Source organism: Zootermopsis nevadensis, unplaced genomic scaffold (genome assembly GCF_977971745.1).
Source record: "Zootermopsis nevadensis isolate Lab colony 2312 unplaced genomic scaffold, Znev_1.0 Znev_ptg000002l, whole genome shotgun sequence".
Taxonomy (NCBI): domain Eukaryota; kingdom Metazoa; phylum Arthropoda; class Insecta; order Blattodea; family Termopsidae; genus Zootermopsis; species Zootermopsis nevadensis.
The window spans coordinates 16,293,189-16,309,659 of record NW_028259134.1 but is presented as its reverse complement, the minus strand read 5'-3'; the positions used below and the strand labels follow the sequence as shown (position 1 = coordinate 16,309,659).

Sequence of the window (16,471 nt, the reverse complement as noted above, 5' to 3'; positions counted from 1 at the left end):
TCGCGTGATTCAAGACGTAACTGAATAATTTTAATCTTGCCAGAGATCTACAAAATCTCCTTAGAAGCACGGGAGAAGAGTCATCGTGTAACCTGTAGCCTACATACATGCCTAGAGTGAATCAGGTGAAGTGAGGCAGAAGCCATCGTAATCTGATTTGTTTCTTTGTACCACAGTGGTTAATATTTGTACCACTTGTTATGACGTTCATTAATTACGCTGATTTAAGTAACACAGAATTTAACAGCAATAATCGATCCCGTGTCGATTCCTTTATTTCGAGAGACAGTAATCACCACAGATCATAGGAAAAGCGTCCGGAATTAGTGCATGCCACAGTATCATCAAATGGTAGAATCACATCGATGATTAGAAATCTTGCCACGATCCTCTGAAGTGGAAAACCACAGTACAAGATAATGCAGCTACCAGTGGTCACGATCTTAAGGTCACCTTCACAGAACTTTTGTTTCGTTGTCACGGTCAGTCTCTTACACTGGAGATGAAATAAATCATCCACGAAACGATGTACTGGAACACGACAGGGCACGCCTGATTATTCTTTTTACTATCTGAGCAAACACGGTCTGTAAGTTTCTCGAGTTTCACTTTTCTTTTATAAAAGAAGCCGAAGAACAACCAAATAATGCAACGTAAGTCATCGGACCTTGGCACCGTCAGACACATGACATTCTGCTGACGTCTGGCAAAGCAAACCTTACCGGAAGATGGGACTTTATTGACGTTGGAAGAATCCAAGGGCCTAATCAGTGACAAGAAGAAACTCCGAAAACTGTTTTTTCTAGCTCTGAGATTTTTTAACGTGTAACGAAGCAAATTACTGGTAAAGTCAGAGCAACCTCGGCTGACTTAACAACTAAAACCTGTTCCTGGTTCGTAGGGAAGGCCAATAACCCCATGAACTACCATCATAACGTGGTTCAGTCCGCTGGGCCAGTGGCAAGTTGCTGAGGCTTGTCTATCTAGCAAAGAAACTTCCGTACTCTGCCCGAGTCCTGCCAAGCATCCGGATGATAATGTGCTGCTAGCAGGTCTGGCCTAACGCGTCGGTATGAAGCTTTGGTCGAATGTTTAAAGCCTAGGAAAAAGTGACAGTGGAACCACGGTTCCGGAGAATTTGACGTAAATACGTCTATACAGAAAGGAAGTTTATATATTAGCTTTATTCTAAATATTTCCTTTATACATGCTTTACAATTGAGTAAAGTTTGATTAAGACATTGCTTATTCAACTTCAATTAGTTACGCTTAAGATGGGTCTGTGCTAGCTGAATGTAATGTGAAGTAATGTAATGTAATGATATGTAATGAAATGTAATCTAATGTAAGGTAAGGTAAGGTAATGTAAGGTAAGGTAATGTAATGTAATGTAATGTAATGTTTTCTAGGTAACAAAAATGCCAAGTAAACAGATGACGTTTCCTAGGTAACAATAATGCGTTTCCAAGGTAACATAACAATGCAGTTACACTTTTTCGTTCCACTTTTTGCCGAATGACACTGACCCTAAAATATAGACGTATTTACGTCAAAACCAACGTAAATCTACTAAACGGAAACCTAGCACAATGCAACTCTGTCCATAATAAATATAACATAAGAAATGAAACTAAATCAAGTCTCTGCGATGGCATACCAGCTTTCAGCTGTGTACATTATATTTCGAGAAATGGTTCTCGTGACAGAGTTGAAATTCTAACTTTATAATCAGATTTTGTCATAGATTTGCACAGATTGGTTCTTATGTTACTTAACGACGCCGTTTAAATGCCGAAGTAATATAATATGGAATGGAATGTGTTTAAGCCTAGAGTTACTGAGAAAGAGAACAAAACATTTTTGATTGTTCGCAATGCAAGACAAGAAGCAAGGTTACTCATGCAGACGTCGGAGAATTTGCCACACGGAGACCTGCAGAGAACATGATTTAAGCTTCTTATTCAAGAACTATGTGCTTTATTTCTCCCTTCTGTCCATTTCACTTGTTCCCTAAGAATCATTCTACGGCCCAAGTGGTTTCTACCATGAGACGTCCTATCGGATAGCTGGACTGCGGGCAGAGATCGGGATTTTAGATCCTCCCGAATACAATGCAAAAGTACTAATCACTTGACCGCGACGTTCATTCTAATACGTCCCTGAACAACAGTCCATCGGAACAGAGCTTGTTCTTAACGCTGCTGCTGTCACCGTCAGCGTGTGACCAGCATGTGGCAAAATGCTGTTAGATAATTCTGATGACACATGTCATCACGTCTTGTGAAATACATTGGCAATGCTCGTGACAATGAAGACAACCGTTGTTCGTTTCCTACCAAAGTTGTCTCCGTAAAAATGCCTCCTCTAGTCTAACGCGACCAATAGCATTCGGTGTTGTTCTTGAACCTTTCATGCTGCGAACAAGATGAATCGACCCAAAACATAAATTTTCTATCAGAACTAACTTTCGTGTGCGATTCTGGGAGGAAAAGTGACGCCTGAAAAAAAAGGGGGGGGAGTCAAAACGAACCGCGGCTAGGATGTGATATCAGACCCCATGTGCCGTGGCCCTTTGTAGTTTACATCTGTATCTTATCATAGACCTATGTAGAACAGAAACAGCACTGCAATAGCAGAAATGTACAAAACAGAGCTTTTAAAGAAGGTCTCAACATCTTTAGTATTCGTATTAACTATAGCAGTACACGTTTTATCTTTCAATTTAGGGCCTAATGCAAACACAACCGAGTCTGAGAAAGTCCAGTTTACCAATCACAGATTTTTAAGCTGACAGTTCTTGACATCTCTGTTAAAAAGTGGGCCTAGTCATGCACCTGTAATATTGATAATTATATAGGCTGTGGAGCTGTAATGTGACGTTGAAATTCTGGGTTGTGACTGTCAGCCACGTAGCTGGAGACAAGATGTTTCTCCAAAACGTCCTCTACCTACACGTCTACACGGCGTCACAACCCAGAGGAACGTCATTTTCACCGCCATGACAGAAAAATGTTTTCTTTGGGGTTTAACGGTACGGTCTGAATTTATAAACGAGCCTCGGGCTTCAGATGGTAAATACTTTGGATTGCATTCTGAGAAGAAGATTTTGGTAAGATGACGAAAATAAAGACCTGCAACAAGAGTGTGATGACAACGTATGATACAATTTAAACACGTGAGACTTTCTCGCAGATAAGACGAGAAATAAGGAGGAAATGAATAATTAGCTCTGCGGTACCGGTAGCTTTGAGAAACATAGAGGAAGTCAAAGGACCTGCAAGCAAAATCCTCCAGGACCTTGAAACATGAACACAGTGCCACGTGATCCGATCCACATTCTATCGGTAAGAATATCCATAAGCCTTGTACAAACAATACAACCTTCATAAATCGTTCTCCGGCTCACAAAACAGAACACGACCGCTTCCTTCCACATTCCTTCCAATTGATCCTCAATAATCATCTTCTCATTCGAAGCTAGGTTGTCTATGCGAGAAGGAAAGTGTCTTACTGAGCGGTATGGAGTATTCAGAAACAAGGTTAGTTACTAATTCTTCCGCTGGTTCGTTAATTTTCGGATAAGTGGGTCTGTTTGAGCGTATGTTGAAAAGTAGGTCAGAAAATGTGCCAAATGGATATAGCACCACTTTTCAAACCTGTGATAAACAAATTAAAACTGAATAATTTATCAATTTCACTTTACAACTTCCCTCAGAAATGTTCTAGAATTAGGCAAACTGTATTTACATCATTGCATATGAACTTTGGCTGTGACTTTCTATTAAAACAGTTACGTGAAAGGTGCAATTTATGAGGGTACACAGATCGTCTATATGTGTTCCCCAAGGTTACGCATAACTCGCTGGTCTTGATGTTTATTTTTCTTTTTATTACAGTTACAAATCTTTCCGTGTAAAGTATGGGTTACATTGGAAATACAGGTTATCCAGCTCAATGTGGGACCCGCCACGATAGCATGCCACAGCATCAGTGAGCGAGCTACTGGGACATGAGTTACAACGCAGGCCACAGATGTCGCATGTTAGCAGGCGAGTTCCGAGTTACGTGGCACACTCTGTACAGAGGCCGTATTTTAATGGAAATAATTCTTCCTAGCCTTGTCCATCTACATGTTGTCTATAAACCGGCATCTGCCCATGACGTTTTCGAATAAAATACTGCACGCATTTCTTGTTTACATCTTCTCGTTCTACATGTCTATTCAATCCAAACTTTCTAGCTTAATCAGCGACACCGATTGAAATTAATATATTATTGATACATGTCACATACATATTGTGCCGGAGTTAAGAATATGAGGAGCTGTTCTTCCACTGCCCCATACGTCTGCAGGGTGTGGTTATATAAAAAACCAAGAATAACTTTACATTTACTTTGTTTGCGAAAAATACCGGTAGGCCTTAAAACAAAGGAAATATTTTTGGTCTTGCAAGATTTGGACTTCCTGTCAAGTACGAGTTACATTAAATCTTTATGTCCGTACCATCATCACGTTCGCCCTGGACAATTTTTATACCGACTACTAACAGAAAATTTTCCAGAAATCCTCTCAATAGTTTTTGAGGCGAATCACGCGGATGTTTAGAGGGGCAAACACAATTCTTTCATTTTATGCACTTCGTGAAAGAATGAATACGAAATGTCATGTCCAAGTTTTATTGTATAGAATTCACTACCACTGATACATGGTAAATGTTTTCTTTTCAGAATTTCGTATATTCGAGGTCTCATACTGGTGGTGGTAGAGAAGGGAAGAGAAACGATAAACAATAGAAAAGACACAGACAATGCAGAAAAAGACAAAAGAAGCGTGTGAGAAAAACTTTCAGGTTTGCAGAAGAGGTTCTTAAACTGTAGGTCCTTCGGAGATGATTTATTATGCTTTGCCAAGGGTGTCCAGATTGCAGATTTCCGAAAACATATTTTTCGGTTATTCGGCTGTTTAATGACGGTGTTTAGACTGCAAAAATTGTGCAACGTCGAATAATAAACTGACGCATTACTGTGAGGCCCTAGATGGTATTTTCTCACTGCGAAAATCCGGGTTCATTCCCTGGTGACTTCAAATGAGATTCGAGGTGGACGAAGTCGCATTCTAGCACGTTCTTTTCCCGAGTTCTTTGCTTTCCACCATTACTCTATACTCTTCTATCACCAAGTGCCCGGTACAAAGAATCAGTATGACTGTAGGTGATGAACCTACACTCGATTTCAAGTTAAAATCGCAACACATGCCCTGAGACAGTGCATGTGGAAAGTAGGTCCATGAACCCGCATCTTTAAGTAAACAGCGTCTCTTCTTGAGATTATTGGGCGCATGTGGAGTTTGACCACCCCTGCATTTAACCTCCTTTCAAGAAACCAATCGACTGTCTAATGGTTCTGGGCGGAGAATCCAGAGCACATTGTGAACGTGGAGCGGTTAACGTTTCCGAAGAACAGATCACAAGATTTACTACTATCGTAACAGTTTTATTAGCATGCGAATGTCGGATCAGAGATGAAGCCCCGAACATAGGACCGAGGGTGTGATTCTGTGCTGCTTAGACGAGGCTAAGGAATTCAGTCAACGAAGGTTCAGCAGCAGTCCCAATAGTGCCAGGAAGGATATACAACTAGAAGTGCAGTTGACCTCAAGAAGCTTCTTGCATTTTAAGCTGTTTCCGGGCAGACTGGACACGCCAACTGCGTGACGCTATCAACAGCTGCTGCATTTCTTTGTTTCAGAAAACAGTTTTACCGCGTCATAGGAAAGTGACGAACGTCTGGAACCGTACCTCTTCACACGTTCCTCCGTAGAGGTGCCTGGTTGGAAATGTTAAACAATGCTAATCATCACCTTAACAATACCCGGTTCGGATTTGTAAATAATCACTTCTTACCCCTGACTGTTCAAAAATACAAACCTTTGCCTTTTCATCAGTGATCATCTGCATGGACCCCAAAGGATTCCTTTTGTTCTTCAAATTACCCCATTTTAATACGCATTTTCGACATATATTCTGCACAAAGTCACACATTACTTGACAAAACAATAAATATTCGTAAATTTAGAGAACCAGAGACTAAATCCTCAATAAATATATGCGTCTGATGAAACAAAAGCCAATACAATACTATAGGCTTTTTATAGGCATGATCGAAAACTATCAAAATAATAATTTGACGTCACACAACTTGTGCAATTGGAAAAGCGTTGTTGTATAAACGAAGGAGGAAATATTTCGTCCATAGCTTACCACGCTGTTCAAGAAAAGATAATGTGTGTCTTGAACTTAAGGCAGCCGAAATAGCTCAGTTGGGAGAGCGTTAGACTGAAGATCTAAAGGTCCCTGGTTCGATCCCGGGTTTCGGCAGTTCATTTTGTTGTTATTTGTCTCTTGTGTTCGTAAAACATAATATTACACATAATTTAAACTTTTTTTTTTGACTCTGAGAGTCGACACGCCTCAGACGTGCACGTATGAAGAATTTCCTAATACCAAATCATGAAACGTTTTACGGTGCTCTCATCAGTCAGTCTCCTAGCATCAAAACTGTTTGCGAACGATTTTCAGATATTCAGTTGTGCCATTGTTGATCGCAACATACGTGTTCGCCCGAAACCCATTTGTTGGGAATTTAATTGCGTTAAAGGAAAGCTAGTCAGGGGAAAAAGAAGTTTAGTAAGCTGAAGACAGAATTAAATAAAAAGTATGAGAGAAAGAAAATTTTCGTGTGATTCCCAAAACATTCTGCAGATAAAATATCCAGATGAGGTGAGGTGATGTATTTGCCTTACAGGTCCAGTGTTGAAATTTCCTGTTTTTTGGACGCCAGGAACTGCGCTGCTTACAAAACCAAGACCTGCATAACGAATTCAAGAGAATCGTTTCCTACGAAGCGGCAAAGGTCACATTTTCCTTTACTTCAAGGATACCTTGCCACGTAGCGCTGTGAACCCGAGTGCATGGCGCACTACAATCCTGAAGTGTTGGGTTACAGCTAGCAAAGGATGGCTGGACTCTGGTAAGACATACCAAGAGACGTTGAGAAAATTTCTGGCACCCAGAAAATATTAAGGGCAGCGATAAAACTAGCGCCCTAAGGGGCTTTTATTTCTTATAAGAAATCGTGGTGTTATTTTGGCCCATTTATCTTTTGACCCCAGTAGAATATGAGAATTACAGAAGCGACCTTGACATTGCAGCGAGGACATGTTTTCTGGTCGTCTGTACGTGTTTAATTCTTACAAGGACTACGTGAGTTCCACTGCCGTTCCCCCTCGCAACGAGACAACATAATATAATTTGGAAAGGAACAAAATGAAACCCATGTGTTTTTTAGTCCGATAAAAATTATCGAACATGTCATGTAGGCCATGGATGTTTGTCCGCGTCTTCCTATGCTGTACTCTGTACAGGTAGAGGCCTTGCGACGGGCCGATCCCTCGTCCAAGGAGTCCTACCGAATGTCCTTAGAGCCACTCTGCCACGTGAAGAACGGGTCGTTCCCAGTATCCCGGTCATGTACGCAACAAGATGGCGAAAATTCATTTCTCCCCTTTCATAGTACGTGTGCTGACATCGTCCTTCTGAAATGGGAATTGTGCCTGGCTTTTGATACGGGTGCTACCATCTAGTGACTGATAATGTAATTAGTTGGCTTTTCTCCACCTTCAATACAAAATCATAGGTTTAGGGCCGCGTCCGGTTCAGTATTTTTGGTCTGGTCGACAATACTCTTAAAACTGGAACTGTGAAGATCCTCATGTGTTCACCAAAACACTACACAATGAAGTCCAATGGGAGATTGGAAGTATTAACATATTCTAGGACTATGCAAGCAAATTGCCATTCTCATCTTTCACCAAGTTACTTCTATTTAGGAAACTCTCACTTCAATTCATTTATGCCTCAGCAGTAGATGAAGACGAGCTTCACACTTTACAGCGTTTTATAACCTAGAAAATTGCCCCTGGTCTTCATATCCTAGTTACATGCAATTCTGAATAGGAATTGTATCAGACAAGTGCTGTATGGATTTTACTATTGGTTTTGAAGGAACACATTTTGGTTAGCCATTAATAGCTGATGTACTTACTGTCCCATTGTATTTCTAATTTTAATTCTGTATCTTACAAATTCATAATATATTATGTTGGATAAAATATACTGCATAGTTAACAGCACTGATATTCCCCAATAATTACTTCTATCAGTTTTATCACCTATCATACGAACTGGTACAATAATATTTTCCTTCAACTTGCACTACTCAGGTCATTCTTCTTTTCCCAAAATAGAATTAGTAAGTTTGTGTATATTAGAATGCAAAGTTTTATCTCCTGCTTGGATCAGTTATGCCAGAATTTGTCCAGTACTTGGTGGCGTACATTTCTTCAAAATTTCAAAGCAATCTTAACCTCCAAAGAACTTGGCTCAGGTACCACTGGCTTATTTCAGTATGCAAACATGACTAACCTCATGTAAATGAATAGCAGACAAAAGTAATTCTTCCACCAAATCAAAATTTTGTGGGTATCTGCAAGGAGATTACCATTATCATCTTTTACCAAGTTTTAGGTTAAACTGTAAATTCATTTTTTACTTTGTAAAAAAACTAAATATTGAGACAGTTTTCTATATATTAGGAGGCCTTCTGCACTCGAAACTATAATTACACAATATAACTCTCCCCGTTAATATAACGTAGAATACAACATTATATCTTGAATACAAAGTTTAAAATTATGTACTCTGATTAAGAGAATAATTGGAAGCACAAAAGACTTACATGTGTTGATATTCTTCAAAGAAATAAATCTTCATACACAAACTAAAGTATATGCATGAAAAATCGAACTGTAAAGTAAGGAATATCAGAACTTGTATTCATACTTCACACACTATAAAGTAACGTATGAAAGGCGGCAAGTGAATAACCAAAAAACCCGCCATGGTGGTACAACTCCTTGCAACCACCAGGCGGCATCACAAACTTGAGAATACTAATGCTGCCACCTGTGCATCAACCTCAAAACTGTGGCAGAAGAGGCAAGTCGCAGACGTAATGTAACGCGATCTATCACGAACTCTCTGGTAAAGTGAGAACACGTACTCTCCGTAAACAACACCGAAGACACAGTAAATCCAATGGATTATGGTGAGCAGAGAAGCCTTGGCGTTTATTTCGCTTCACTTCAACGAAAACCCAATTTGAATAAACACGAACAGTGATACAATTCGGACACTATTTTATAACTCATGACATCTGTGCCATTATTCGAATTACAATAGCTTGCTTTCGAAAAACTACAATAATAAGTGTATTTCTAAAAGTAATTTTTCTCTCTCTGAGCAGAGAAGAAATGCAGGAAAAACAATACAATTCTCACAGCAGAATTTCGGGGTGGGGGGTGGGGGTGGGGGGTACAAAAATAAAGTTTCATCCAGTTTTGTTAGCCATTAAATTAAGAAATGGAAAACTGATATTACAGCACTCATTGGGAAGGAAGAACTAGACTGCTTGGAGACAGAAGCCAAGTTGAAATGTCGGTTATTTCGATCGCTTTATGGTGCTGTGTCAACTACCGGGCTTATGTAACTCCACTGAGACAAGATGGACGATTGTGAATGAAGAAACAGAGATTTGTGGGAGCTGGCGACAGTGAACTGTTTCAGTAATTACTACGGCGATTGGCTGGGTGGGTGGAATGGACCTCAATCAGCCAGCCAGGTGTGAAGTATTACTGGAATTTATTGAAATGCCACACTGAAATAGATGCGGGTTACAGAGACAGAAGCGATTCTCATTAACAATAGGAATCGCTTGGGTTTCACACAAATGATTACTGGAGTAAAGAGTTACGCTGTCTGTCGTAACTAATCAGGAAGTAAGAAACTGGCGATTAGCATTTTTTTTTTTGGGGGGGGGGGGGGAATCTGAACTAGGAGCTGGATGGGGGTGACGAATAGCATTGCTTAGCGTTTAAAAATTTGAGACGTCACGTGCTATTTTGAATTACGAACGAGAGCTCATAGAAGGTTCTGTAATCGCAGACATTACCCAGTCACGATTATGGATTCTGGGAGTGCAGAATTGGGTCGTGACGTCATCAGCCTAATGGTATAAATCAGAACGGTGACGCCCGAGTACGTGAAGTCGGCTGGCGGTTAATTTTTCGTCCTTCAGAGATGGAATCTGATTCAAGAAACAGGACAGTGGTTTAAAGGAAATCACAGATCAGTTAAATGTTAACCACCTTTGTCAGCCATTCTAAATTTTTACTAGTCTATCAGTGAATTCACCGTTTGACATTTTAACTTGTGTTTTACTAAGTCACTCTGTGATCAATTAATTATGTCATTTGCATTATTTTCCGGCTATAATTATTTAAAATACTTGGTTAAATTAACAAGAAAGGGAGATGGCAAGCAACCCTCCTCAATGAGATAAATTACGCCATGTCAACCTACTACTCGTGGGTCGTTTAATTTTCTTAAAATCCTCGGTGGTATTATTTGAAAATATGATCTTGTCATAGGCCTATATAATAAATTTGTAAATATGTGGTCTGTTAGCTTTTGTTTTAGTAAAATAAAGATCCTAGTCTTGGGTTAACACTGTTACGTTGTGAAGTGACAATTGAAATTAGGATGTTTTGATGTATTCGAACTCACGACCACCGAACGGGCAAGTGAATGAGACGGACGGACGGACGGAAGGAATTAAATGCTGAGGAGCAGACTTATGAACGAATATTTGCAAAGTGAATTACGAGCTCCTGCTTTATCTAACGTCAAAGTGCACACTTGTGACCTCGTGAAAGATAAGCAGTGTCAGATGTAGCTTTAATGGTGAGTGGTTTAAAAATGTCCTATGTACAAATCACATCAATATGTCATAGGTAAATTACGCAAACATTAATTACCAAGAATATAACGGTAATATACATAACTAGATATCAGAAATTACTATAGTTCTGCAACGCGAAACTTCCATAATTTTAGTCAGAAAAACTTCAAGACAAGCGACAACTCCGGAGACCTAGTCGCAGATGGAGGATATTATTAAAGCGGACGTTAAAGAAAATAGCGTGTGAGGATGTGGGATCAGTGACGGATTCTTGTAAATACGATAATGAAACTTCGGGTCCGTGGAAGCTGGGGAATTTTTTGACAAGCTGAACGAATATTTGCCTCGTACGAAGTAAATTGCTCAGTGCAGTTAATTAATGCGAGAATATGTGATATTTTCACGAGTAACGGTATCAACATTTGAATGCGAACCTCATTTGTACAACTTTGAGTTAACTGGATGTCCCTATGAGTTAAATCCTGAGAACCAGTCACATCAGTTGGTAACCCACGTTACAATGATTAAGATTGTCTTCATCAACATGTACAAAACTACTTTGTGTGTTAAAAGGTGTGACAGCAACGACACTGAAACAATAATAACCAACAGCAATTTCAATTAAAATTTTAAATTAGCAAAGTTCAACGTCGAATTTGCACGATTCATCCTTTTTGTCGTATGGTTTACTCAGCCTTAACGCTAATGCCAAAAGTTACGTTCTGTTCCTTCTTACAATGAATCACTATTTTAAGCAAACCTTAGCCTAAACCCACTGTCTCCAGGAATACAAACTAACCAAGAGTCTAACTTAACAAGCACGTTCATCCATAAAATCCCATTTGCATCGTTCTTCGCTTCTGAAGACACTGGAGTTTCTTTTGTTATCTTTTCCGAAGCACGACATTAGGCCACAAAACAACCAAAAAAACAACAACCAAGGCTAAAAATCTTATTTTAGCCCGTGTCCCTAATTCTTCTGTCTTGCACAAGCGTTTTGTTGTGTTATTTGTTGTTCTGCTTTGCTGTCAGGCTAGTGTTACGGCATTCAAGGATTCACTAAATGGAAGATAGATGGTCACTCAGTTCGTCTCTTTTCTTAAATTCTTATGTGATATGTGTGTGGATATGCCTTGATTCGAGGGTTTCCACTTTTAGTTTGCAACATTTCGCTGTTAAAAAGCCCTTACCCTCGAAGAACAGAGGCCAGTTTTGTTTCGAAGTCTTTTCAAAGTGTTTGTGTGATGAAGCTCTTATGCCAAGCCAGCTAACATTGAGACTGGTTGTGTATGTGTGTAGACTTCTCTGTGCTTCTTAACATTATCAAGACCAGCTTTCTGATGTTTTTCATCGCAAGCGCGCGTGTGGTGTTTATACGATACATTTTGGATGATGTATCGCTGACATAGGATTATCTTTAGTGAATGTTTTCATTTCCCTATTTGTCAGTGTTTATATTTACTTAAAAGCAAGGTGTGAGATTATTCTTGAGCCTGTGGGAATTTGACGACGTTCGTCTTACATTACAGATCAAAAATAGCACTTAATAATGAAAATTCCTAAATCGAACTGCATATGTAAAGGGAGGGGACCAGTTATTCATACGTCATGAGTTTGACTGTGTTCTCCTCTTTACAGATTTACTTAGGTGTACATTGTCTGTGCTATAGCTCAGGTGATTAGCCACGGAAAATTTTCGTTGGAAAATCTGAAGAGAAGGAATAAATGTTAGAAAACTACGCAAAGACAGGAAGGTGATACTAAGATATATCTAAAGCTAATAGAGTGTGGACTGGAGCAGAGCGAAATTATTCACGGAAAGCATTTTAATCTGTAGTTCTACTTCCGTAATCACTTGCATTAGTCTTGAAGTCGAATAACGAACTACGTTCATATGGGAATTTTGATCTAATCGCCTAATTACAATGTATTAAAGATAGAGTTTAAATAATAAGAGTTTCGACTTTGTTCTTTATATTAATTCATACAATTTGAAATAATCAGACCCAATAATTAGACCCTTTTTGCACTGTCAATGGAAAATATTACACGACAGAATCTGTTCTTAATTCTGGTGTACGACAGGGGCTTTACTTTCACTGTCCTACAAGCTCATATTACGCGGTGCTTAGTGGGATAACGTTCTATTTTAACAACACACTCTATATTCCTTCTCATTAGGCTTTCAAGGATATATATTTTAAGAAAGGTTAAGTCATATACGGCATTTTAAACTAAGTAACGAAAAACAAAACTCCTGCTTTCCGTGAGGATCATTATACCAGTTTCTCTCAGAGTCTTGTGGAGACATTCACTTGGACCAGAGGTGGGTAAACGTTAAAGTAACATGACCACTTTGGGATACGCTACGGTGTCCTGGGAAAGGTTTCTAATATCGGAGTTCCAGAATGGTACATTGTGTTTAAGACGGACTTCGAAGTGTGGGGAATATAGTTATCCCATGCCAATAAAGTGTGCGCCTTGCGAACTTCCGTTTATTGATAGCGTGTGAGCTGAGCTTCTAAAGGGTCAAAACATCACGACGCACTGACGCCATGTTGGATTCTGTCCGCGGGGCATTAGCTTTTACCCAGGTAAATGCTATTTTTATTATATCTAACTGTTTAAAGTGATTAATTATTTCCTACCTGCTTACCCATCAACATTTACTTCGATTTTTCGGGCATCCAGAAGAATAGTTCTTAATTTTACCATGATCTGGAATAATTTCGCGTATTATTTGTACTCATATACTTATCCAGGCACCTACACGTTTATGTTCATCTCTAATCTTCGAATAGTTTTAATGTTTTTCCATCAAACGTTTCTGGGCAAATTTAATTTTTGTCAATATCAGTCAATTAATAGCCTTAATTTACATTAATCTCTAAAATATCCAGTAGTGACATACAGTAACACAAACTATATATTTATAGATGTCTAACACGCAAATCTGATTATCTGAAAATTTATCTCGAAAGCAGGGAGTGGAAGGTAATGTAGAATTGCTTCGAATAAAAAAAAAAGAAGAAGAAGAAGGAAATCAACAATTTTAAAAAAAATATTCTGATTTAATATGTAGTATTTTGTGTTATAATGTTGCACCGGAATATAACTGTGCAAAGTACACTTTTATCACTCGCTGCACACCCCAGTTTGCCAAACACGCATTGCCTTTTCTAACAATAACGCGGGAGTGTATAATTTCTTATAAAATTCGCGGCACACCAGTTGTGGAACACCACATTAATGGACTACTAGAAAAGTAGGGAAGGAAAAGGGGAGACAGAAAGAAAAAATGGGAACAAAGAGGGTGATAGAAAACAAGGGAGGAAAAATGTGATGCTGAAGAAGGAAAAGTAGAATAATTTTATGGACCACAGGTAAAGACATGAAGAAAGAACATGAGTGATACAGGCAGAAAGAGAGGAAAAAGGAAAATAAGACGCAAAGAAATATTTGTACAGGACACTTTAACCCTTTACAGCCTAGTGGTAACTATACAGTCAGTAACTCAACATTTTGTATTTGCAGGTTTCATTTAATTGTGTAAACAGCGATTATTTACTTAAACAGCATTAAAAATATATCTGTAACAGTAAAGTGTTGTGTTTTCTTTGCGGTACGGACTGAATTCCTAAATGTTATTTCGACGAGATTTCCTTGAAAGGGTTAAGATAAATACTACAGAATGAATAAACAACGAATAAGGAAAGCAAAGACAGTCAAAATATGTGCTTCACAGCAGCAGGGCAAATTGCTGTTGGTGTATATTCGATCTGTACTGTGTGGTGTTTATGTAGAAGTTAGCGGCCTGTAACTACGTTAAACAGGAATCTGTCTGAAACAAGGAAGTGTTCAGGTGGGATGCGATTTGCGATAGAGATCCAAGTTAAACAAAAACAGGCTGAACTTTGTCACTGGTGGTAGCAGGAAAAGCATAGCGAATTGTGCGCCTTGCTTGCTGCAGGTGGGCAGTGTCAAGATCGACGCTGCGGTGTTCCGACTCAACTGGTCTGCCACTGTGGTCATGCTGTTCAGCTTCAGTGCCACAGTGCTTGGGCGCCAATACGTCGGCAACCCCATCGACTGCATCCACACCAGGTAGGCTGCTCGGGCCTGTGGAGACTGTCACACTTTCGACTTGCCGACAGACCAAAAACACAGACTCACTTGTCGATTATGCACCCACCTAACTAGCCGACTGATTGTCTTACCAACATAAATGACCGATTATCTGTTTACATAATGGGTTTAATACCCAGTTACCTGATTTACTAACAGATTTAGCGGATTAATTGGCTGGCTAAGTAACTAATTAAGTGACCATCTAATCTGATTAGTAACACGACTAATTAAAGTGAATGACTTAATCACTTACGACGTCGCAGAATAGTGGTTATCATTCCTTCCTTTTATTCGAAAAGTAACTGCTTCGAAACTCAACCGTATTAACGACATCCTACTGAGATTTATACTGATTTTTCTCAGTCCCTCTTTGCGACTATCAGGATTAAACATTCAAATAGGCCACGACTGCCTCCTTCCACAACCTTATTTCCGTCGCTACAAAACCCGTACAGTTGAAACTGTGGCGGTGATCAATATGCAACCAAAGGATCGGGTGATAATTTTGTATAGTTTAGGCACTCTGACATTTATTTTTCGGAAGGTCCCGGGTTCGAATTGTGTCCCGAAGACTGGATATCCTGCCTGAGGATTCTTATGATTTTCCTCGCTCTCTCAAGACAATGGTTGAACAGTGCCTGAGAAAGGTCACGATCGCTTCCTTCCATGTGCTTTCCGATTAACGAGTGTGTTTGTCCGCATAGGGACGCTCCACAGGGCGTACTGAACGCATTCTGCTGGATTCATTCCACGTACACGATACCCAGTGCGTTCTTCAAGAAAGTGGGAGTAGATGTTCCCTTCCCTGGAGTAGATCGCAGCAGCAAGTACTTGCCTGAAGACGGGAAGTTCACCAAGTACTACCAGTGGGTCGGATTCACGCTCTTCATTCAGGTAATTTAAAATACAGCTAGACGAGTCACAGAACGACGCTACTGTCTCCGGTCTATTATGAGACATTTTTAATAACTGCAATCCGATGTATAACACTAATGCTAAATACTTCTACAGTAGACCACGACTGCTTCCTGTCATGTCTCTTCAAATCCATCAACCGTATCATTCTGCGGGATATAATCTAAGCAAACAACGAAACATCGTTGTGAGCAAAAGGTTAAGGAACTTCAGTGTGTTTCATATCAGCTTTTTTCGTTGGATATTTTTAGCCCATAACCATTTGCAAACTGCAGCTCTCTTCCTCAAAAATCACGGCACTTACAAACAAAGAAATTCAAAGTGCGGAGGTACTTGTAATTGGCTGGATGGGTTCACTGATTAGATAATTGATTAGTTAAAAAACTCATTTTGAACAGCTGATAGTAAACTTTATCAAGAAATCTCGTGCTTCAATGGAATCAAAATTTATAGTCCATCGCACAAGCCAACCACTGAAGACTGTCATAAGTGAGTTTTTGTTTAACCGACTGACCAATTCGAAGGTTGCTATCGAGTGGTTAGAATTATTGCTTCGTACTCCGGCGGTCCC

The 16,471-nt window shown here is 39.5% G+C and overlaps 1 protein-coding gene, 1 long non-coding RNA gene and 1 other non-coding gene across 3 annotated transcripts in view; 2 read left to right on the top strand and 1 right to left on the bottom strand.

Annotated features, from left to right (window-relative positions):
- Positions 1–16,471, bottom strand: part of LOC110836971 (uncharacterized) — a 249,532-nt gene that overhangs the window by 134,632 nt on the left and 98,429 nt on the right. The gene's annotated exons all lie outside the window — the stretch shown is intronic.
- On the top strand, positions 6,305–6,377 carry TRNAF-GAA (transfer RNA phenylalanine (anticodon GAA)). Its single transcript has one exon. It is a non-coding gene; the product is annotated as a tRNA-Phe (tRNA).
- The window catches only part of shakB (Innexin family member shaking B), a 29,319-nt gene continuing 24,740 nt past the window's right edge, over positions 11,893–16,471 (top strand). The window contains exons 1-3 of the mRNA XM_022078729.2: positions 11,893–13,451; positions 14,828–14,961; positions 15,690–15,879. Coding sequence (XP_021934421.1) covers positions 13,413–13,451; positions 14,828–14,961; positions 15,690–15,879 — 363 coding nt within the window. The 5' untranslated portion in view covers positions 11,893–13,412. The remainder of the gene's footprint in view (positions 13,452–14,827; positions 14,962–15,689; positions 15,880–16,471) is intronic.